The 22,478-nt window shown below is 35.0% G+C and overlaps 2 protein-coding genes across 19 annotated transcripts in view; one reads left to right on the top strand and one right to left on the bottom strand.

The window, feature by feature from the left end:
* The window catches only part of SCOC (short coiled-coil protein), a 60,990-nt gene extending 46,504 nt beyond the window's left edge, over window positions 1–14,486 (top strand). Inside the window, exons 2-5 of one of the 12 annotated variants that reach the window (XM_088792605.1) lie at window positions 8,599–8,752; window positions 10,746–10,817; window positions 11,188–11,268; window positions 12,714–14,486. In XM_088792605.1, the coding sequence (XP_088648731.1) occupies window positions 10,796–10,817; window positions 11,188–11,268; window positions 12,714–12,856 (246 nt within the window). In that variant the 5' untranslated portion in view covers window positions 8,599–8,752; window positions 10,746–10,795 and the 3' untranslated portion in view covers window positions 12,857–14,486. The other 11 variants (XM_088792604.1, XM_019730807.3, XM_019730808.3 and 8 more) reach the window with 11 other exon arrangements.
* A 2,123-nt stretch (window positions 14,487–16,609) lies between these two features.
* Window positions 16,610–22,478, bottom strand: part of CLGN (calmegin) — a 36,113-nt gene continuing 30,244 nt past the window's right edge. For 2 of the 7 annotated variants that reach the window (XM_019730806.3, XM_074338498.2), the window contains exons 11-15: window positions 22,140–22,352; window positions 21,249–21,374; window positions 20,857–21,016; window positions 19,804–19,898; window positions 16,610–17,144 (exon numbers count right to left, since the gene is read on the bottom strand). In XM_019730806.3, the coding sequence (XP_019586365.3) occupies window positions 17,064–17,144; window positions 19,804–19,898; window positions 20,857–21,016; window positions 21,249–21,374; window positions 22,140–22,352 (675 nt within the window). In that variant the 3' untranslated portion in view covers window positions 16,610–17,063. Of the gene's footprint in view, window positions 17,145–18,829; window positions 19,137–19,803; window positions 19,902–20,856; window positions 21,017–21,248; window positions 21,375–22,139; window positions 22,353–22,478 lie in introns of those variants that run through there. The other 5 variants (XM_074338494.2, XM_074338495.2, XM_074338497.2 and 2 more) reach the window with 4 other exon arrangements.

Below are 22,478 nucleotides of genomic sequence, written 5' to 3'. Positions count from 1 at the left end.
GTTCCTCTCCTGTTCCATAACCCACTGCGTGTGCAGGCACCTATCTGGGGTGCTGGCTCTCCACCGTGGGACTTGGGGGACAGAAGCAAACCCACATAAAGTAATGTTGCTAGTAAGCAGTGAGTAACAGAGTCCTTAGACTGACCAGGAATCTCATTTCCTCTTCCGGCATCCATGAAATCGCAGCAGGCTAACTTATTAGCTTGTATGTCATGCAAAATCTCAGATCCTGACACAGCCTGACAGAACTTCCCCACGTTGATTATTTTTAGTGTAAACGGTTACCTGGGAAACAGAAAACTAGGAGGATTATGCTTGTGTATTGAAAGTAAGAAAATCTATTAGCAGCCTAGCACTTTAGAGCCTTCCTAGCAACTCATGTGTGTTCTTTTATAAAATACTAGTTATCACTGCAGCTTCAACTCCTGTGCCCTTCTAACAATCACTTTGTCTTATTAAAACAGAATCCCCTTTATGCTTCCAGAGCCCAATGATTAGTCTTGATTTTAAAGCAGATTATTTTATAATAATTTAGTGGAACATGTACCCAGCTGAAATGATTGATAATAGTAGGTTCAGATACAGAGAATCACAGAAAACTCAAATCATAAAAAGCTAGAATGAAGTGGTTCTAAGAAATCAGGAAAACTTTCAGAACCTATGGCAGGAACGTTGCTAAGGATACAACGGTCAGACACAGCCAAAGCATCAAAGGTTCACTTCTAAATATGGGGAACAATCCACTATCACTCATTGGTAGTGTTATTTGATTAATTCCTCAATGTTATTTTATTCAATATTAGAAAAGCAGAATTAACTCTATTCTAATCCCTCATTTGAGGAAACGTGTCTATAATAAAGTTACCTCCTCCACAGGCTTATGGTCAATTTCAAACATTTGGAAATTCTATAGTATCTATAGCTCATAATAAATACTAAAATAAACTTTCTAACTAATATATATATGAAGGATTGAATGAGCAAATATTGGTTGAGCCCGAACTGGAACCCAGGTTTGCTCTTCTTCAAACCAATGCCTGTTGCACTTTTGATAGATCAGGGTTTTCCAAACAGTCATTTGCATACCAGCATTACAGTTTTGGCATAGTAAATTAATCATTTAATTAACATCATTTTGAAGTTGGCTTGTTCTAGGCAACCACATCTGCAAATTGAGGGTTGGTTGTATTATTCGTATTTTTCAATTACAATAAAATATGTCACTATTTTTAAAAGCTCATCTTATACAACACGTGGCATAAGAACCAATCTTAGGGAAACACTGATAAGCAACTTTGTCTACAGGAAAAACAAGCATCAAGACTGCATAATCATTCCTAATTCTTTTCTTTTTTTTTTTTTTCATAAAGTTCAAAGCTTGATTCCATGGAGACCCCAATGTCCTTCTAAATCTCATTTGAGAAACTCTAAAACTATACCGGTAATTTCTTTTTCTCTATTGAACAAATGAAAGAAAATAACTCCGATCAAATTCGCTAACTATCGGTTATTATCAGGAAATTATACTCTTGAGAAAAGTATACATGAAGAACTTCATTTACCAAATAGTACGGCATAGTATTAAGTCTAGTTTTGAAACCAAGTTTCAGCAAGTAGAAAATATTCTTTACTCACCAAATTTGGGACAACACTCATTCTCCAATGAATTCAGTAACCTTTCAAGGGAAAAAAACAAGTAAAAAGAAAAATGAGAGTTCTTATTTAGGAATGAGATGAAACACATTTTGCAAATCAATGAGCTTAAAGTATCAGGGAACACACCTGGTTACACTTGAAATTTATCAAAATGACTCCATTTAGCATATTTCACTTTAAAATACCTACCGTATGTTTAGAACCCTCTAATTACTTAAGACAAATAAGTTTTCATGTGCATGAAGAGAGTATGTCAGACTGGAACATCAAAATGATCTTAGAAGTTCTCTATTTTATTATTTATTATTTCTTCCTCACATACTTCATAGCTTTGTAACAATAATTTTCAATTTGGAGTTCCCCATTCTCTATGAAGAATATTTTAACTTTATGCCATTATTAAGATGGCTTATGATATTAATATGTGCATATCCCAGATCACATGAATGTTCATTTTATAATCAAATATTTCTATTCAATTTCAGTAGTTTCTATTTGTACTTGCATATTTTCCATATTCAGAGGAAAACTTGTGGCTACTTTTAAACCATTTTTTAACTGAAAAATATAATGCAACTATGGAATGCTGTATAAAGTAAGTAGATAGTTTAAAGAATGTTCACTTCATGACTGGTTGGCCAAAATTTCAGCTCCCTTTTTATATTCACTTGGGTGTACTTATTTTTTTTGGTCACATTTTTGTTATTTCAATGATTATTTTTTCTATTCAAGGGCACATCTTAATTATCAGCAACTGTTTTATCCATTTTGCAACATTTTGTGAATGTTATATTGCTCTCTAACATGATTATCATTTTCTATGTTATCTTTTTTTGGACAGTTTGTCTTAGACTTCCTTTAAAATTTAAATTATCTAGCAAGATACATGTTTGGTTCTGGGATTTTAAAAAATCCCAGAATATTATGAAATAACCATATTCTACTTTATGGCAATCATTTTCTTCCATCTTTTAGATGGTTTTAACATCCAAAATAAGCCATAGGATTTTTGTCTGTTTTTCTTTCCATTCTTTTTTCCCCTAGTGCAAATTATTTTCTTTTTGTTAAAGGGACTGTGTGTGTGTGTGTGTGTGTGTGTGTGTGTAATTTTGTTTGTTTGTTTGTTGTTGTTTTCCATAGCCAGATTCTGCTACTTTAATCCAGGAGGTAGATTTAACACATATCTCTGTCCTCTGTATTTTGTGTTACACTGCTACTGTTAGGGCTTGATCAGATCATGTTGCAATTTTCTTTCTTGCCTTTTTTTTTTTTTGGCAAGACATTTCAAAGGTGGTGGTGCATTCTTCCATCAGAAAATAAACACAGTCTGGCAGGTTCCCTTTGTGATGTTAGTAATGTCGGTGCTCAGTGTTTCCATCAGCTTCTCAAAAAGTCTTTCCCATGATACCTCACTCCCAGAGCCTTTTAGACATTATTTTCCTAATCATCCCTTCCCCTTATGTTATCTTTTCCCAAACTTGGAAAGCCTTTATTTCTTCAACTATATAACAGTACCATGCAATCTTTCCTTTGGGGAGTCTGATGACACAAATGCTACATCTTTTGTTATCTCTCATTCCTGAGCTTTTGGGGTTGTTGTTTTATTTCCTCAATCATTTTTAATCCTGTTGATCAGACCGGATGATTTCTACTGAGGTATCTTCACGTTTGCGCTTTCCTCTTTCATCTGCAACCTGCCATTGAGTCTTTGCAGACAGTTTTTAATTTCAATTATTTTATTTTGCAGACATAAAATTTCCATTTGGTTTTATTTATAGATTCTATTATGTTGCTTATACTTTCAATTATAACTTCGATTTCAGGATATTTGTGATTGCTTTTTCAAGTATTTTTAAATAGCTGCTTAAAAATCTTTTTCAGATAATTTCAACATTTGTGCCATCTTAGCGTTGGTATCTGTTGATTGTTATTCTCATGTGAATTGAGATTTTTCATAGTTCTTCATAAACTGAATAATTGTGGACTGGATCCCAGACATTTTGACTATTACACTATGAGCCCCTGGGTCTTGTTTAAGTCCTATGGAGAATGCTGATATTTTTGTCTTAGTAGGAACTTGAACTGCTTAGGTTGAGGCTTCCAGTTCCAACCCATCTTCTTTCGGCTGTGGTTCCAAAGTCATTTCAATTTGGAAAGTCTTTGCAGTCCTTTATTTTTACTTAACTCTAACAATCCTAATAACAATTCAGTACAGTAGGTATTATGATACTCATTTTACAAATAAAAAGATAGGTTTCAATTCAGCCTATCACTGTTGGACAAGGCACTCTTTGAACCTTGATTTCCTCATCTGTAAAATGGGATTAATACCTAGATGATTGGGTTGTTTGATGACTAAAATAACACATGTAACATACCTAGCATATTTCAAACCCTAAAGAAATCCTGGATAGTCTTCTCATTAAAATAATTGGTTTTATTGAAGAAAAATAATATATAATGCAATACACACATTGTAAGTTACAGGAGATGACTTTTGACAATTGTATACACTGTGTAACTACCACTCCAGTTAAGCTATTATAGAACACTAGAAAGTTCCCTCATACCTTTCCAGTCAACCCCTTCACTTGTCTCCAACCCCAGGCAATCACTGACCTAACTTCCACTACAATAGATAAGTTTTGTTTGCTCTAGAACTTTAAACTAATAAAATCATACAGTCTATACATTTTCTGTCTGGCTAGTTTTACTCAGCATAATTCAGATTCACCTACATCAGCAGTTTGTTCCCTTTTATTGCCGACTAGTATTCCATTATTTTACTGGGATGTTTTTCTGTTATTGACTGAAAGAGTTCTGAGATATCCTTAATTCAAGTCCTTTATCAGATGCTGTATTGTGACTATTTTCCCCCAGTCTATAGATTATATTTTCATTTTCTCAATGGTTTCTTTCAAAGAGCAGAAATTTTTAATTTTTATAAAGTTTAAGTAATCACTTTTTCTTTTATAGTATGGTTTTTTTGTGACCTTTCTCAAAAAATTTTGCAGTCTCCAAGAGGACAATGATTTTCTTTTCTGTCTTCTTCTAGAAGATTTATAGTTTTAGCTTTTATGTTTCAGTCTGTGATCCATTTTGAATTAATACTTTTGTGTATGCTATAAGGTAGGTGCTGAATTTCATGTTCCCCAGACTGATTTCCAGTTGTTCCAGCCCCTTTCTCATAGAATTACCTTGGTACCACTGTGAAAGTCAACTGATCATATGTATTATGTGTGGGGTGATTCCTAGATTCTATTCTCTTTCATTTATCTGAGTGTCTATCTTTATACTGGATGCTCCATTTATTTTATTGCTTCAGTTTTATAATAAGACTTTAAATAATGTAGTATAAGTCCTCTAACTTTGTGCTTCTTTTACAAAATTGTTTTGGTTATTCTAGGTCATTTGTTTTTCCACATGAATTTTAGAATCAGCTTTAGACCATAATTACTAAGAGAAGTGAAACTCATGGGACCAGAACCACAATTGTCCAGGCTCTCTGTTGAGGGGCAATTTTTATATTGTATTGTATCCTAATAATTTGCTCAGGACTTCTGGGTCTATGTTCAATTTTACATCTTCTAAGGCTTTGTCTGATTTTTGTATAAAGGTAATGCTGTTCTCATAAAATGAGTTGGAAAGTGTTCTTTCCTATTTTACTTTCTGGAAGAGTTTGTATAGAATTGGTATAATTTCTCAACATATTTGGAAGAATTTACCAGTGAATTCATTGGTATCTGGAGTATTCTTTGTGGGAAGGTTAACTTAATAATGACATTAAAAATATAGATACAGAGCTATTCATATCATGCTATTCTTGAGTGAGCTTTTATATTTTTTCTTTTCAAGGGATTTGTCCATTTCATCTAAATTATCAAATTTATTGGCATAAGATTGTTCATAATATTCCCTTATTAGCCTTTTAATGTTTATAGAATCTACAATGATAGATCATTCTTGCTATCTGTAATTTATGTGTCTTCTCCCATTTTTTCCTAGATAAGTCTGCCTAGAGCTTTTAATTTTATTGTTCCTTTAAAAGAATCACTTTTTGGTTTCATTGTTTTCTATTTTATAGTTTTTCAATAAGGTTGGGTTTTGCTCTATATCATTTTCTTCCCTCTGCTTGCTTTGAGTTTAATTTACTCTTCTTTTTCTAAGTTTTTAAAGTGAACACTTAGACTCTTGATTTGAAACTTTCCTTGTTTTCTCATATAAGCATTTTATGGTAAAAAAAAAAAATTCTCTAAGCACTGCTTTAGTTGCATCTCACAAATTTTGACATGTTTACATTTTAATTTAAAAGTATTTTCTAATTTCTCTTATGACTTCACCTGTGACCCATAATTTCTTTAGAAGTGCATAGTTTAGTTTTCAATTTTTTCACACATCTGTTATTGGTTTCTAGTTTAATATCTTTGTGAGCAGAGAAAATATTTTGTATGACTTTAATCATTTTAAATTTGTTCAGGTTTGTTTCATGATACATTATGGTCCATTTTGTTGAATATTTCTTGTGCATCTGAAAAGGTGTGTTCTCTAGTTATTGGGTGAAATATTTTATAAATGTCAATTAGGACAAATTAGTTGATGAGATTGGTCAGGTCTTTTTTATCAATAGTTCCCAAATTTGCCTGCACTCTGTTGGAATGACCTGCATATCTTCCAAAAATATTAACACCTGTAGCCCAACCCTAGAGATTGTGATTTAATAAGCCTGGGGTGTAGCCTGTTCTTTGGAATTAAGAGATTCCCAGGTGATTCTAAGGCAAAGCCAAGCTTGGGACCTGGGTTCTGTATCCTTACTGATTTTATGGATACTTGTTTTACAAATTACAGAGACGGGGTTGACGAACTCTCCAACTACAGCTGTGGGATAGTTTCTTTTGCAGTTCTATCAGTTTGGTTTTTTAATTAGGATTTTGTATCTTCTGAATCAACTGACATTTTTATCTTGTTTTACTATGAATTTCCCTGATTACTAGTTAAGGTAAACATTAGTAAAAATCTTTCTGGCATTCAGTTTTCCTCTCCTGTCAGTTGCCTATTTATGTTATTTGAATATTTTTAAATCTCAAATTGTCAGAATTCTTTATATTTTCAGAGCTTTACTATATTCTCCCAGACTGTGGCTTGTTTTTAACTCGATTAAAATGTCTTCTTTTCTGTTTTCAAAATTTTTAGCTCTGCTGATTATAAAACAATCAAAATTTAAAATATTTTCCTTAACGAATAGCACTGTTTAGTCTGGTTTAAAAAATTCTTCTGTATGGTGATGTCATAAAGATAACTGTTTTCTAAAAGTGTAGAGTTTTGTTTTCACATTTTACATTTACTTCACTTGGAATTTACTTTCATTTGTGGTGTGGCTGGATCTAATTTCATATTTTTTATATGAATAGCCAATTTAACTAGAACCACCATAATGTTTCTTTTTCATTGCCAATTAACAAAGACATTGTACCATTTACACTCCCAACAGTAAAGGTCTTTCCCATAACCTCACCAGCACCTGTTTCTTATCAGACACCTTTATTGTATACAACTTCCAGGTACAGGGACTCCACTAATTTTCTTTTTGTCTATTCTTATGTCAATACCACCTTTTAAAAATTTGCTTTTAAAACAACTACCACATGATCTAATAATTTCACTTCTGGATATATACCTCAAAGAATTGAAGGCAGGCTCTCAAACGGATATTTGCACACACCATGTTCATAGCAGTATTTATAGCAGTTAAAAGGTGGAAGGAACCCAAGTGTGCACCGATGAATAAATGGATAAACAAAATATAATGAAATATTGTTCAGGTTTAAAAAGGAAAGAAATTCTGATACATGCTACAACATGGATGAACCTTGAAGATGTTATGCTCAGTGAAATAAGTGAGTCACAAAGAGACAAATACTGTTTGATTCCACTTACATGAGGAACCTGAAACAGTCATATTCATAGACAAAAACAATGGCGGTTGCCAGGTGCTGGGGGGACAGCTAAATGGGGAATTGTTGTTTAATGGGTATAGAGTTTATATTTTGCAAGATGAAAAGAATGCTCGTGATTGGCTGAAGAACAATGTGAATATACTTAACACTACCGAAATGTACACTTTTTAACGTATTTTATATAGTCCTTAAAAGGATTAAGTCCACATGTCAGCAAACTGTGCCAGAAGTAAAAAGTCAAGAAACAGGTTGACATAAGTCTAACCTCTACAACTCAGAAAAATGTGCCAAAGCCAAAACAGTGAGGTATTACTACCTTGTACTCAACATATGTTAAAAACAAGCAGGATCTGCTTTATGTCAAGTGCTGGATATCTACGAACGGTGTCAAGCCAAAATTACATCACATCGTAAAGGCTGGCACATAATAGTATTTCACATTGCGTGTTATGACCTTTGTTTACTCTTAAACTTCAGTTTCTGTGTGTGCTGTGAAGATCAACATGGAATAAAGTGAGAGAAAGCGCTACATACCAAAGTATTAAGGCATCAAGGCATTTTCTCAACTCTAAAATATTATTAAGTGGCCAGGTGCGTTACATATTTTATAAGAGTCTGGGGAGGATGCAGAGAGGAACAATCCACTAATCCACTAGAGATACACTTACGAGCTTTCCGACTTGGGGAATTTAAAATTATATATATATATATATATATATATATATATATATATATATAATTATATATATACATATGTATATGTATATATATTCATATATATATATATATGAATATATATACATATACACACACACACACATATATATATATACACACACACACACGTCTTTTACAATTGAGGAACCACGGTATTGCATTGGTTTTCTTTATCTGTTATAGACACAAATGCCCTTTTCTTAAATTTCAATGATTTCTCTCTCGCCCAGTGTTTGTTTTTACCAACCTTCTTTCTGACCTCAATTTTCAGGCTCCTACCAAGCGAGACTGAAGAGATGCTTAACTTTGACAGACTTTCTCACCCTTAACTTCGCTTTTGTGCTGTCATTGGCTGTTACTCTTCCCGGACCCGCCCACAACTACCTCAATCCTGATTGGATGCCAATGTCCTTTTGTGGCAAAAGGTGGGATCCCGGAGCTTTGAGAAAGGATGATTGGGGCGTCGGGCAGCTAATGCGCAGGCGTGCCTTCCTGAGTGGGGATTGGCGGGTGATGGGGCAGGACGAGGCGGGACTCCCGTCTGGGCGCACGCTCTGTGAGCGGAGAGGGAGGAGCTGCCGATGTCAGTTGGGCCAAGTGTTTGGGCGTGAGTCTTCTTCCCCATCCTCCCGCCTCCCGGGGTCTCCAACTGCAGGTGAGGGCAGTCGGGGGCGGCGGAGTTCCCGGGCGACTAGAATTGCTGCCTCGGTACCGCCGAGAGCCTCCCCCGAGGGCGGGGCGGGCTGGAGGCGCGGCTCGGCGCCCCGGGGCCCCGGGGCGAGCATCCTCGGGCGTGGGCGTTTGGTGGGCGGCTGAGGCCTGGCTCCCTGCAGGGCCCCTGCGCAACCTCTTTTCTCATCTTCTCCGTTTTGGGCCCAGAGATTCCTTTGGGGTGGGGCGGCCCGCCGTTCCTGACGCGGACATCCTGCTGCCTCCTCCCCGCCGCTCCTGAGTCGAAGGCAGTTGTCCAGGCCCCCTCCGTCCCCGCCCGCCCTGAGACGGGCCTGCGGGAGAGGCGTTTGGGTGCGATGGGGCCTGGCACGCCTACACCTGGCCGTGGCTGCCCTGCCGAGAGCCGGGGAGGTGGGGGAGAGGACGCCGAGGCGGGGAGGGTGGCGAGGGCGCGGTACGGTGAGGGCTGGCGACGTCTTTCCAGGCGCGTAGAGCAGCTCCCGGGTCAGTTTCTTCAGGGGCTTCTCTCGAGGGTCCTACTGAGCAAGTTGTGGGCTTAGGATTGGAAAGAAGAGGATCCAGTCCTGAAAAGCAGGACCTGTGTTGTACAATCCCGATTCCAGTACTATGACGTAATAATATTAAAAGACACACTATGTTGTGTTCCCAACCCCGTACCTGCCTGGGGAGCCACAGCTATGCCAGTATATTCTGTGCCGGTGCTCGTCGATTAAGCTCAATATAGCGAGCTATTGTCAACTCCCGTTCAGATCCTCGTTTGGCTAAACAGTTACTTAATTTGTGCATTTATGTAACCAGAAGTCAACACTTGAACGAACGCGAACAATTGATGCAGCTTGAAGGGAATGAAATTTATCTTCAGTTAAAAGAAATATCAAAGGAATTTGACATCAAGAGTTGTAAGATGTTTGGCAAACTTAGGTGAGGGCCATATTAAAGTTTCTTCCGTTGCATAATGAAAAAAGGACTTTATAGTTAGACCTAAGGTACAGGACTTGATAGGTAGACCTAAGTTAGACCTTGGTACAGACATTGGCCGTGAAATGTAAGGCAAGATACAGGGCCTTTCTGAGCTAATAGTGTTCACATCTGTAAATTGCAATGTCCTTCTGTTGATTTGATGAACTAATAACATATGTAAAGCATTTAGTATATTAATACACAATGAGATTATTTTAGTTTTCCATAACTTTTCTAGCATTGATCTTTTAAAAAACAATAAACATGCAGTGGTATTTCATTATGCATTTCTTTGATTACCAAGAAATTCAACATTTTCTCTTGTTCACTTAAAACTTCTCTTTGTAAACTATTTGTACATATCCTTTGCTTACTTACCCGTTGTTTTATCCTTAGAAACAGGGTTTTCAGGAGGGAATTCCCGCCCGTTCTCAGGAATTTTCATTGCTTTCCCTTTCCTGAATCCCGAGATACAAACTGTTTTCTGTTCTCTACGATGAATCGTTTCCACAAAGTGATGGCCGATACTACCAACCATCTGGGTTCAAGGAGCCGATTTTCCCAATTTCCCAACCAACTTTTCTTGGGATTCAGGAACAGAAAAGCGAAACAATTTCCTGAGAACAGGTGGGAATTCCCGCCTGGAAACCCTAGAAACAGTAATGCATATGAAAGGACACTACTAGACCACATCACTTGCTTTTGAAAAAACAAGCTTATGTTTTATTGCTGTGTGTCTGTGTTTCTACCTTTTTCTTATTGCAGATCAGTCATCAAGGATTTTCTATCCAAGGTCCCAAAGTTTGCTATCCAAGATGATGAATGCTGACATGGATGGTATGTTCTTTATTTTCCTTTTTTTGTATGTTCCTTGTTTTGTGGATGCTTTTGCTTTATTAGGTAATGGAAAGAACAGCTTATTTTAGAGGCTGGGATTTGGCTAATTACTTATTTATGTCCCTTCTAGTTCTGAAAAGGATTTAAGGCAGCTTCTGTTCCTTAACTGTGAGATGTTGGCAAAACACTTTATCTTCACCTTGGTGCCCTTATCTGCAATGTGGGGATAGAACTTTTTACTTCACAGGGCTCTTTTATAAGTCAAGTAAGATAATGAACATAAAACATTTTGCAGATCTTTCAGTGCTACACTACACTAATGGTACCTAATGTTAATAAATAGTAAATTTGAACCTTTTTATTACAGCAGTTGATGCTGAAAATCAGGTGGAACTGGAGGAAAAAACACGACTTATTAATCAAGTGTTGGAGCTCCAACACACACTTGAAGGTTAGCTTGCATTTTGTAGTTTTCTTGAATAACATCAATTAATTGAAATTGTAATCCTTTGTGTTGCTAAATTTTGTTACTGTGCACAATTTTAAAAAGTATAAATTTCAAATCCATTTCAATAGTTTTTTTTTTTCCCCTCCTGCCTGTAGCTTTGGCTGGTGATTTTAAAGAATAGATGTGCTTCAATAAGAAAGTCAAATAGTGTTCTTAAGCTTCCATCTTTAAGGTCTAACTTAATGCTAGTTAGTACATGAGAGCCCATTTTAAGCCCCCACATTGTGTTAAGTCTACTTAAACTGAAAACAATGAATTAGCCTCAGAGATTTAAAGGGAATTGATCTTTTTCCATTTTCTAAATGTCTTGCAGAAAATTCATACTAACACTGAAACATCTTTTGGTTTTTAATGAAATTAAGGTGTTGTTTTTTTCTTTTTAAACCAGAATGAGCAATCGTGTCACTCCAGTGGCTTCCCATTTCAGTTAATAGAAGCCAGGTTACTCTCTGGAAATAGACTCCCTTTTGCCTTTCAGAGCCACACCTCTGCCTCCTCCATTCTCCTTCAGATACGCTGACCCCTTACTACTCTTTCAGCGGGCTTCTGCCCAGGGTCTTAGCTGCTGTTTCCCTGTGCTTGAATCTTTTTCCCTCAGTTATTTGCATATCTGTGTGCTCTTCCCCTCACTTCCGTTAGGTTTCTGGTCAAATTCCCTTTATCAAAATAGCTATCCCTGACTATATAAAAGGGCAACTACCCTTTTGCTTCCTATGACCCCTACACTTCTTTCTTTTTCTCCCGACCCCCACTTGGAGCCTCCTAAATGCACATGTGCCCACATGCATATTAGCATGTAAGTTCTGTGGGGGCAAGAACCTTTCTGTTTTGTTACTGTTGCCACTAGAATAGTGCCTGGCTCTAGAAGGTACCCAGTACATAGTTGTTAAATGAATAAGTAGAGATAATGTTTTATTTGCTCATCAAGAACTGCATCTTTTGAATTTCTTGCTAATGTAAAAATACAAAATATCCAATTGCTTGGAAACCAACTTTCTATATCCAGTATGTGGATTCAGTTATATTCACTACCACATTACTTAAGCATTTCTGGTGAAGACATTATGGTTTTATGTTGATAACACATGAACCCAAATTTACATTTTAAAAATAAAGTCCTTAGTTTGTTAAATAACCGTTTAAAAACTTACTCCATGTAAATGCTGTTTATAAATAATAATATTTAGTCTAATGTGAAATCTCTTTTTAGCAATTTTGGCTATTGATTTGCACTCATTTTACCTTGTTTACCTTAATTTCTAAAGTAATCTGAATTTAAAAATAAATAATTAAGGATTGTCCTCTCAAGAATAAATCTTAAGCATTTTATAATATGGAATCATTGCCATCATTGTACTGATAATGGGCTTTTTAAATTTTTAATATAGATCTCTCTGCAAGAGTTGATGCAGTTAAGGAAGAAAATCTGAAGCTAAAATCAGAAAACCAAGTTCTTGGACAATATATAGAAAACCTCATGTCAGCTTCTAGTGTTTTTCAAACAACTGACACAAAAAGCAAAAGAAAGTAAGGGATTGATATCCCTTCTGTTTTACGGAATTGCTGCTGATCTTTTTTGTTTAAAACTTGGATAGATTCCAGAAGTTATAGTACTTTTATTTGTGGCTTCATTGAATATTTATAATGTCAGATCTAGGCAAAATTAAGAGCATAACAGAAGACGTCCATGAGTTTGTGTATTATGTTAGCCTATAAAAATGTGAAAATGTATTGTAGAGACTTTATAATTAGAAATGCATATATTTATGGAACTTGATAATGTTTTATCAAATTTGCTTTGATTTATAGGTTTAGCACTGTCTTTTATTATCGGCATAGTAAGAGATACAAGAAAATAACCACCATGTTGTGAAAAAGTGACCAAAATCATGTACTGAATCCCCAGTTTTATGTGTCCTCTTGTCTACCATCTTGTGCCTCTTCACCATTTGCTTCTTTCCCATTTCCCTGCCCCTGAAGGAAAAAATTGGTTTCACACGTGTAATAGCAATTTCAATAGTTAATCATCTGTGAGAGTAGCCTGAAGTCTAATTGTTTGAACTTAACCAAAATAAGATACTTTCTTGGTTGGGACTTGTTATTTGCTATACAGTTATGCACCCACATCGTGACGTCTCAGTCAACGCCAGATTGCAGATACGACGGGTGGTAGCTCATATGGCCTAGGTGTGCAGTAAGCTGTACCACTAGGTTTGGGAAGTGCACTCTGTGATGTTAGCAGAACAGAATTGCCCCAGGACCTTTCTCAGAATGTATTCCTGCTGTTAAGTGGTGCATAACTGTATTTAGTAATAAGAGGATTGTTGGTTTCTCTTGAATCAATTGAAAGCAGAGGCTATAAAAATGACTCTTTCCTTGAAACTGAATCGTCAAATTGGAAAAATTTGTTGAAAACTTTGTTTTATGCAAAATAACTTGGTATCAGAAAAGCTGACCTCTGGTTTTATGGATGTTTGACACAGAGCATTTTGAGGAAAAGTAGAAGTAGGATGTAAGAAGTACTTCGTAAACACTAGTAACCAACTGCGGACGTTTTGACTCCAGATCTGTGTCATCTCTGGCACAGAACTGATCTTTGGGAAACATATGAAAGTGGATTAAGTTTAACCTCACATAAACCGTATCTAGAAGAGTTACAAAGACTTTGGTCTTAAAGTATATTTATAGTACCCGGAAGATCAATTTTTGCAAAATCCCTTGTGTATTGGTATCAGCATCATGAATAAAATGGGAGAGTTTTACATGTATGCTAATTGATAATATTCTCAGTATTTTATCTTACTTCTCCCAGAATTTTCTATTAACCTACTTGGTTTGCAGAGTTTTAGTCATTCTTCAAGCTTTTAAAAATTTAGTTTGTAGATTCCATTTGCTAAGGAAATTAATATCAAAAGTGATGTTAAAATGTTAAATAGAAAAAGAGTCACTAATATAGCTTATAGTTATTAGATTTGGCCTACTTTTAATCATGGAATAATCTGATGTTTGTATTGGTGTACGATTCAATGAATGACTTTAGCTGTATGAGTATATAATAGTCATACTGCAAAACATTTTGCATCCTTTTTGTGACCTAATTTTCAAACATTTAAAATTATGTTGCAGTTTTGCTTTGCTGTTTAATAAAAAGCTGTTTCAGAGCTGTGTCGTGCCTAATTGCCTAAGTAACGGGTGTATAGTAGTACAGTGGTATATCCAGGGTTGTTCAAAGCCACAAGAGAAGTAGCATAACTTATTTAAGTACCAGTTACTGGATGTTTAGGGGAATAGTGTTTTTATTAAAAGAAATGTTACAGGATATTATCCATTAATTTGAAAAATAAAAGCAAGGAATTCAAAGAAGGATCCACGATTGCCACGGTGCTGGTATTTTTTAGGTTTGGCTAATCTCCCATAACACGAGGTGATGAAGAGTAATCAATGGTAGGAAATGATATAGAAGTTTCTCTCCCAACTAACTAGCCGACTTTGTCCCACATAATCATTCAGAAATTTGAAGATGGTATTTTCAGCCATAGCTTCCAAGTCACACTAATTATCACCATTCTAATTTGCAGAAAAAGTGTATAGGACACAGATGCAAAGTTTTCAAAAAGGCTACTAATTCTAGTAATATGGTAATATGTCTTCCTAGAGAAATAATCAATGGAAGCAAAGCTATATAAAAAAATATTCAAAACAAAGGAAGCTACCTTAGCCTGGTCACGTTAAAAAAGTCTAAAAAGGCCAACTGAAAAAGCAAAATGCATTTATCTTTCTCCTTTATTAAAGGATAAAATTACAGTCATTAAAAAAAAACAGTCAGATTAAGGTGGTAAAAGGAAAAAGCCATCTTGTTATTAAGGAAGACTATTTTGTCTACTGCGTGGATCTAGTATACATATTAGTTATTTAAGTTCTGGTTAGACCTATTGGCCATGGTACGTCCACAGAGGGCACATCCACAGGAAGCAGCAGTAAGCTGAGGAAACTGGTTGCTCAGATCTTACCACTGCAAGCTCTTGGAGTTTAACCAAACATTAAAGTTAAAATGAATCTGCAATCAAGAAAGTAAAAAAAGCTATAATCTTTAGAAAAATGTTCACATACAAGCTACCGCTCAGGCAAGTTTTCCATAAAATTAAAGGATATACTCTTGAAATAGTTTACTTTCAGAAACATTCTCATCTAGAATAATTTAAAAAATAGTAGTAATTCAATATGTCTGGTTCAATTAGACATCCCAAATACAAAGCAAGAAAGGGAGTCCTTGCAAGATGTGTAAGGTTCAGTTAGTATTAAATAAATACAAAGATGGTTAACTGTATTAAGATTGGCACCACCAATTTATGAAAGTTCAGACCACCACCACAATGGAATAAAGAACCTATTTTCATCTTTAATTCACTCTCTGAGATAAGGAGTGAACAGTATTACTGGCTGTTTGGCTTCCTTTAGTAAGAGAAGCTAGAGGCTATTTTCCTCATGCATACACTCTGCGTGCCTATTGAGGAGGGGCTGTATGGGAACTTGGTTGGTGCTTGCCCAAAGATGGGCTGTATATATTCATGAAAGAATCCAAAATATTACTTAACTAGTATAAAGTTCTCTAGATAATATTAGTTTTGTGGTCTCAAAGATTTAGGTCACCTTCCAAAGGGTGACCTGTTATCCAAACATAAAAACTTAAAATATTTCAAATGGAACAACACAGCTCCATTATAATGTCCTGTGATTTTTGGTAACTACTGTACTTTAAAAAGAGGAGCAATCGTAATAGTTGCTGCTATCTACCTTACAGGCAGCTTTGAAGCTAGATGGGAGAATAGACTTCAAATAGATTTGAATTTTCAGGAAAAGCAAGACAGAAATACAAAGCATGATTGATATCTGTCAGCCATTAGAATCTCTTAATGATCAGATAAGAGTTTAAAGCCCTCCCCAACCATAATTTACTTATTAAAGAGGGTATAAATTGAAGAAAAATATTTAAATTATATTTTCAAGAGCAATGTATACGTAAGCAATATTACTGGGAAAGCATTCTGGCATAAAACAACTAAAAAAATCTTGTTTTGATGCACCTAGTTTTATTCAAATGTAATAATATATGCTGCACTAGTAACCAGTGATTCTGTGAATGGCCTCACAGGCGTTTGTTGTGTTGACTTGTGTGTCAACAAGCACCTCTTAAAGGATTCTGTAATTTAAGTGAACCGACCATAATAATAATTTAACACAAACTAGGTAAATGTGGGTCATATACAACACTTTCAATTGTTGATAGAATTAAACAACCATACAGAAGCTTTATTGCATTTAGCTCTGTACAACAGAAAACACTCCTTGTAGAACTACCAGTGATATTGTAGTTTAGCTGTTTAAGAGGAAATTCCAATAACTGATGTTTCCGATAGCAAGGAAGCTGCTGCATACTATTTTGCTCTGTACAAACCAAAACTATCTCCAAACTAGTAAAACTGTAACTTCTAATGATATTAATCTCTTAAATCTGATATGTAATGTGCCACTTTTCTTTTATTCTAAATTCAAAGACCAGGTAACTTCCAAGTTTTTTCTTTCCTGAGAAGACTGAAATAGATGTCTGAAGAATAACATTGCTAAGATATTAGAAACAGGATGTGCAGATTGATTCCAGTTCAGTTCTGGCACACTGATTTTAGAATGCCAAACTTCTCTCTCGGGAATTAAAAATACTTAAGTATAGGTTATATAGGTTACTCCTTCCGCACTCGTCTTTTGCGTACTGACTTTACTGGCCCATCTCCAGATCCTGTGCTCTCATCTGCTTCCTTCATCTAGTAAAAAGAATTATGAAAATGTTTATTTTCACACAATGTGTAAACTAGCAGATAGTAATATATTTCTTATTCTCTAAAATACATGTTCTAACAATCAAATGCTATCTTCTATATGTTCCTTTACTTCATGCAGCTGATTAAAAACATGTATTTAAATTGATATGTTTTAATTTGTTCACCTTTTAGCATGATTACAATTTTTAGAATACTTATCAAATATGCATCTGACAAGGAATACTGCTAACAATTCATGATTTTATTTTATGATTTAGAACTTTATCTCAATGTCATTGTTAATGAAAGGTAATACGATATTTTCATTGTGGGATATTAAGTACTATTCATCACAATATCTCTAAGTAATGAATTGCTGCACTGGTTTTACAGAGGCTTTTTCAGAATTTCTGTACATAGTACTTTGAGAAAAATTAGGAGAGAGCAAAGGGAACATCAAATTTATAGTCTGGGTTTTTTCTTTAATTTTTATCCTTCCAGAATAAACATTTATGCATAAATTAAACTTGTGTAACAATATAAAATAGTGAAGGTATTATACAAGAGTTATAATTATTTCTCAAGGTTATACTATACAAAAATTGGTTTATTTTAGCTCACTGACAAACCCATGTAAGTAGACTAAAAGACTGGAAGCTGGAAATAAGATATTTTTAAAGGCACACAAAATATTTTGTGAAGCAAAATGTAACTAGAATATATATTCAAATGAGTGACTGCAAGTACTATTATTTAGGGAATGACAGCTGAAACAATGACTGTTTAAAGTGCTGTTCTGGAAGAAATTATCTTTACCCAGCTCCCTCAAAATACGGATATTCATACGAGATAATGATTCCCCCAAACCCCTTTAAAAACTCACAAGGCAGTTAAGACCGGTAACCAGGTATATGTATTGAATAAGCTTTAGAAAACAAACAATAAAACAAGTTCATTTGGGAGATTTCCTCAAATAGAAAAAATAGAAAGTTTATTTCCTCACATACAAACCGGCCAGGCAAAACTACTGTTACCCAATCTACAAGGTGTGATCAAACAAGGTGGTAAATGTTAAAAAAAAAATTATTAACAGTAAAAGACACATTGCCATTAATCCCCCTCAAGATATCCCCCCCCCCCACTTCAAACACACCTATCCCACCATTCTTGCCTCTTTCTGAAGCAGTTCTGGAAGTCTTCTTTTGTGTTTTTAGTTGCGCTGTCGTGGCTGCCTAGATGTCTTAAGTCATTTTGACTTTGGGGAAGAGCCAGAAGTCACACGGTGACAGATTCAGTGAATAAGGTGGATGAGGATACATCATAATGTTTTTATTTGACAGAAATTGCCGTATAACAGAAGTGATGTGACACGGAATGTATCATGATGGAGGATGATTTATGGCACACTTTAAAACACACCTCTCAACTGTAACTCATACCCGACTGACTGCACCAAACAAGTTGAAACTTGACACACACTGTTACTAAGGTTCCGCACGCCACTTCCCGTATTGAAGATCCCTGCCTTTCATTGGATGGCACTCGACAGCAGCATTCACCGTATTTTGTGATCACAAAGGCTCCATGTTACATATCACTTCTGGTATATGGCAATTTCTATCAAATAAAAACATTATGGTGTGTCCTCATCCACCTTATTCATTGGATTTGGCACCGTGTGACTTCTGGCTCTTCCCCAAAGTCAAAATGACCATGAAAGGTAAATGTTTGACTAGATTCAGGACATCCAGGCAGCCACGACAGCACAACTAAAGACACTCATGAAAGAGGACTTCCAGGACTGCTTCAGAAAATGGAAAGAACAATGCGATATATGTGTTTGAAGCGAGGGGGAGTATTTTGAGGAGGATTAATGGCAAATGTGTCATTTATTGTAATAATTCTTTAATTTAAACATTCACTGTATTTTTTTATCACATTATCGTAGTAATGAGAATGGTGACTCTGGAGTAAGAATGTGCAGCTCTTCAAAGGCTAGAGAAGAATTAGAGAAAACAGGTTGGTATATGCTGGATTAAAAAAAGAACAACGTTCTGGTTCTGATTTATACCCTGGATGGTTTCTGATTCCATAATAACTGACTAAAAGAAGTCATTGTGGGAAGTTCTATTGCACAGCAGGATGTAAAAAGGGGTAGACTATCAATTTAATGGGAAAACTAGTTTATTAAAGATTTGAGAAAAAACACTGTATCATGCACCAACTACCAAGTGAGTGAAACATTTCATATGTGGGACGTAAATTATTGAGACAATGAGTTTGTTATTACAATGACTATAAAGAAAATCATCTTGTAATAAACAGAATTACCTTTTAAATATTCAAATGGTCTGTTTATTATACCTTCCAATATAATACTTTAATGGTAATGTCAATTTTTTATAGATGCAGCTCTCTATATTTTGTAAACCATGGGCTTACTTTATACTGTTTTTATTAGGCATTAAGATGATATAAATTATAGTATTTTCCTGCCTTTTCAATGGGTACATTTTAAAACAATAGGGAGGCTCTTATAAAAGCTGAGAGAAATATGGCAAAAATCCTTTACAAAGCAGATTACTGTTATTACTGAAATAATGTTTTATGGATAATGATTATATATAGAAACTAGTTTATTTTCTGTTAAAGAGTTGCTTACCTCATCCTCTGATCCAGACTTATTTGATTTATTACCTTCTTCCTGTCCTTCTATGATTTCAATTTCTTCTTCACTCTTTTCCTGAGGTTCACCTTCTTCTAGAACACAGATTTTATTAAAGGCAAAGACTTGATGAATTAGAATTTTGTTACTGAAAAGTATTAAATACAATAGGAGGATGTTTTAAAATTTCAGTATTTAAAAGCAATTTCTTCCATTAGAAAAATTTTAAAAATTACAAAAATACTCATTATTTTACTGCATTTTATAAATAAATCACATATTCGAGGAAAAGGACAGGTTTAAAGAATTCTTAAGCATTCAGTCTGTATGTGATATGAGAACCAAAGAACATACATGTGTGTGTGTGTTTTTTGAGATTATGGTTTTTAAGTCAACTGTTTCATCAACTACTAAGTTAAAAACAGTTTTAAAGACATAATTTACATTGTAAAGGAATCTGGCTGCTTCAATCTGGAACTTGGCTTAGGATAACTGGCAAATATCAATAGTTTCATTTCTACCTTGATGTGTATAAGGAGGTCTCAATGGTTCTTTAGTTCTGACATCTTTAGGAGTTTAGTGTAGGGTAGGAAGGGTTCATAGGATTCAGCAATCCTTTAAGATTAAATTATTTGATATGATAAACTATCTGATAAACAACAGCCATTGGAAGAGTGCGTATTGATTTTCTTGCTGTAGTCACCTGCCTTACACCTATTACTCGTGCAGAGGCCATGGTCTATATCACCCATCTCATCTGCATTCTCAGAAGCAATAAAAGTCCTTGTGAAAAGCTACAGCATATGGGGTTCATAGATGCTAGGTCTTAAGCAACTGAACAATATTTAAATCTTCCTAGAAGACAAAAACTGAATCGGATGATGGCTGGTCAGGCAGGGACGACTACTCTGCCAAAGTCACACATTCTTGGGGATTCAGATGGTATAAACTGGATAATAAGTGCAACAGCTAGTGCTTTACCAGATAATCCTTTTTTTTTAAATGAGCTTTGCACAGGGTCCCCATTATAAATCACTATCACTGTCTTACCTTTTTCAAGAATTTCACCATCACTTTGCTGTTTTTCCTCTACCAAGTCCACTGGTTTCTCCAGGGCTGCTTTTTCTTCTTTCACTTCTTGTTCTAGTGCTCCCTTTGTTTGTGGTTTGCATATGTCCGTTTCTTTATAATTTGCATCCTCATATTTTTTCTGTGGTAGTTTAACATAAGCTATTTTACTAAAAGCAAAGCACGGTTTTTAAAAAAGTTTTTTTTTTTTTTTTTTTTTTTTTTTTGCAATAACTGACATCGTACACAATCAGTAAAAAAGTTATACAAAATTTAGTTTATCACTTTTAAGAAATACTTGGTCAATTCATAGAACTCTTAAACATTTAAAGATTTTTTTTTTTTTTAAGTTGAAGGAAATTCATTTTCTTTACCTTTACTTTTCTTGGCCAACAAAATGAAATAATTAATGCTATTGGAAGCCCCGCTGTCACAAGATAAATGAGCCAAAGCCATGGGCGCTCTTCAGCAGTTGTTATTAACTGCTTAAGTATACCAAGCTATAGAAAAACAAGCATAAAAATATAATTCAGATTTTAAAAACCTTCATTAGGAAATACAGCCTACCAAAAAAACAAAACAACAACAAAAAAAACCAACCTTATTTTACCTAGACATTTTATATTACAGTGATGAACTTGTTAAGTAAAAAAATATCTTATTTTCCTATCTTATACTTTGTAAAGTTTAAAGTTTTTCATTATTAGCATGTTTCACTGTTGGAGACTTCGTAGTGGAAGATTTATTACTACATAGGTGGAAACCGCTAACCTACCAACAAAATGATAATTTTCTTTTTTGGTAATTTCAGGATAGAATTACTCTTTATCGTTGTATTATCTGGCTTATTTATCAGTATACTCTCTGATAACTCATTCTGTACTTTTAAAAGACTTACTAATAAAATCAACCTGAATATTTAGGCCTAGAATTGACACGGTGACACAGACCTGTAGACAAAGACTACAAATATAAATATTAAGTAGTCTCATTTCTATAAACAGCAAATAGGCATTAAATTCCATTAAGACTATCCTAATTTAATTAATGAAATAAGACTTACATATACATATATGTAGTTCATTATATAGTTTATAATGAAGTTTATCATAATATAGTAAAGCTAAATATTCTGTCTACATACATTTATTTAAGTACATTTCTTTAGCGTTTAGTAATTATTGCGTACTTACTTACCTTTTAGAGGACAATGCTCACCTATAACCAGGACCAAGTCCTATCACTACCGTATGGCCAGTACCTACCTCATTAGCGTTCGCTATCATTTTCACTCCCCAACCGTCTGCAGCCCAGCGATCTGCTACTTCCTTTTCCGAACAGATAATAAAATTGTCAAAGTAGATATCAGAGGTCATAGACCATAGCTCTAAACCAAGAGCACGGAAAGAAGTCAAAAGAAATGGATGATCATCTTCAAAATAATATGGATTAGGAATTTTTCGAGGACTCCAAATTCCCTGGAAGAAAAACAATTTGAAGACATTTTCAAATAAAATAATTTCATTATAAATGTTACTGAAGAAGTAGTTCTGTTGAAAGAAATTAGCTATACTAACTGGAGAAAAAAGACAACTTTAACTGAT

The sequence above is a fragment of the Rhinolophus sinicus genome, chromosome 15 (genome assembly GCF_057876585.1).
Source record: "Rhinolophus sinicus isolate RSI-liver-muscle chromosome 15, RSI-T2T, whole genome shotgun sequence".
Taxonomy (NCBI): domain Eukaryota; kingdom Metazoa; phylum Chordata; class Mammalia; order Chiroptera; family Rhinolophidae; genus Rhinolophus; species Rhinolophus sinicus.
The sequence above is the reverse complement of the archived record's forward strand: the minus strand, read 5'-3'. Positions and strand labels throughout refer to the sequence as shown.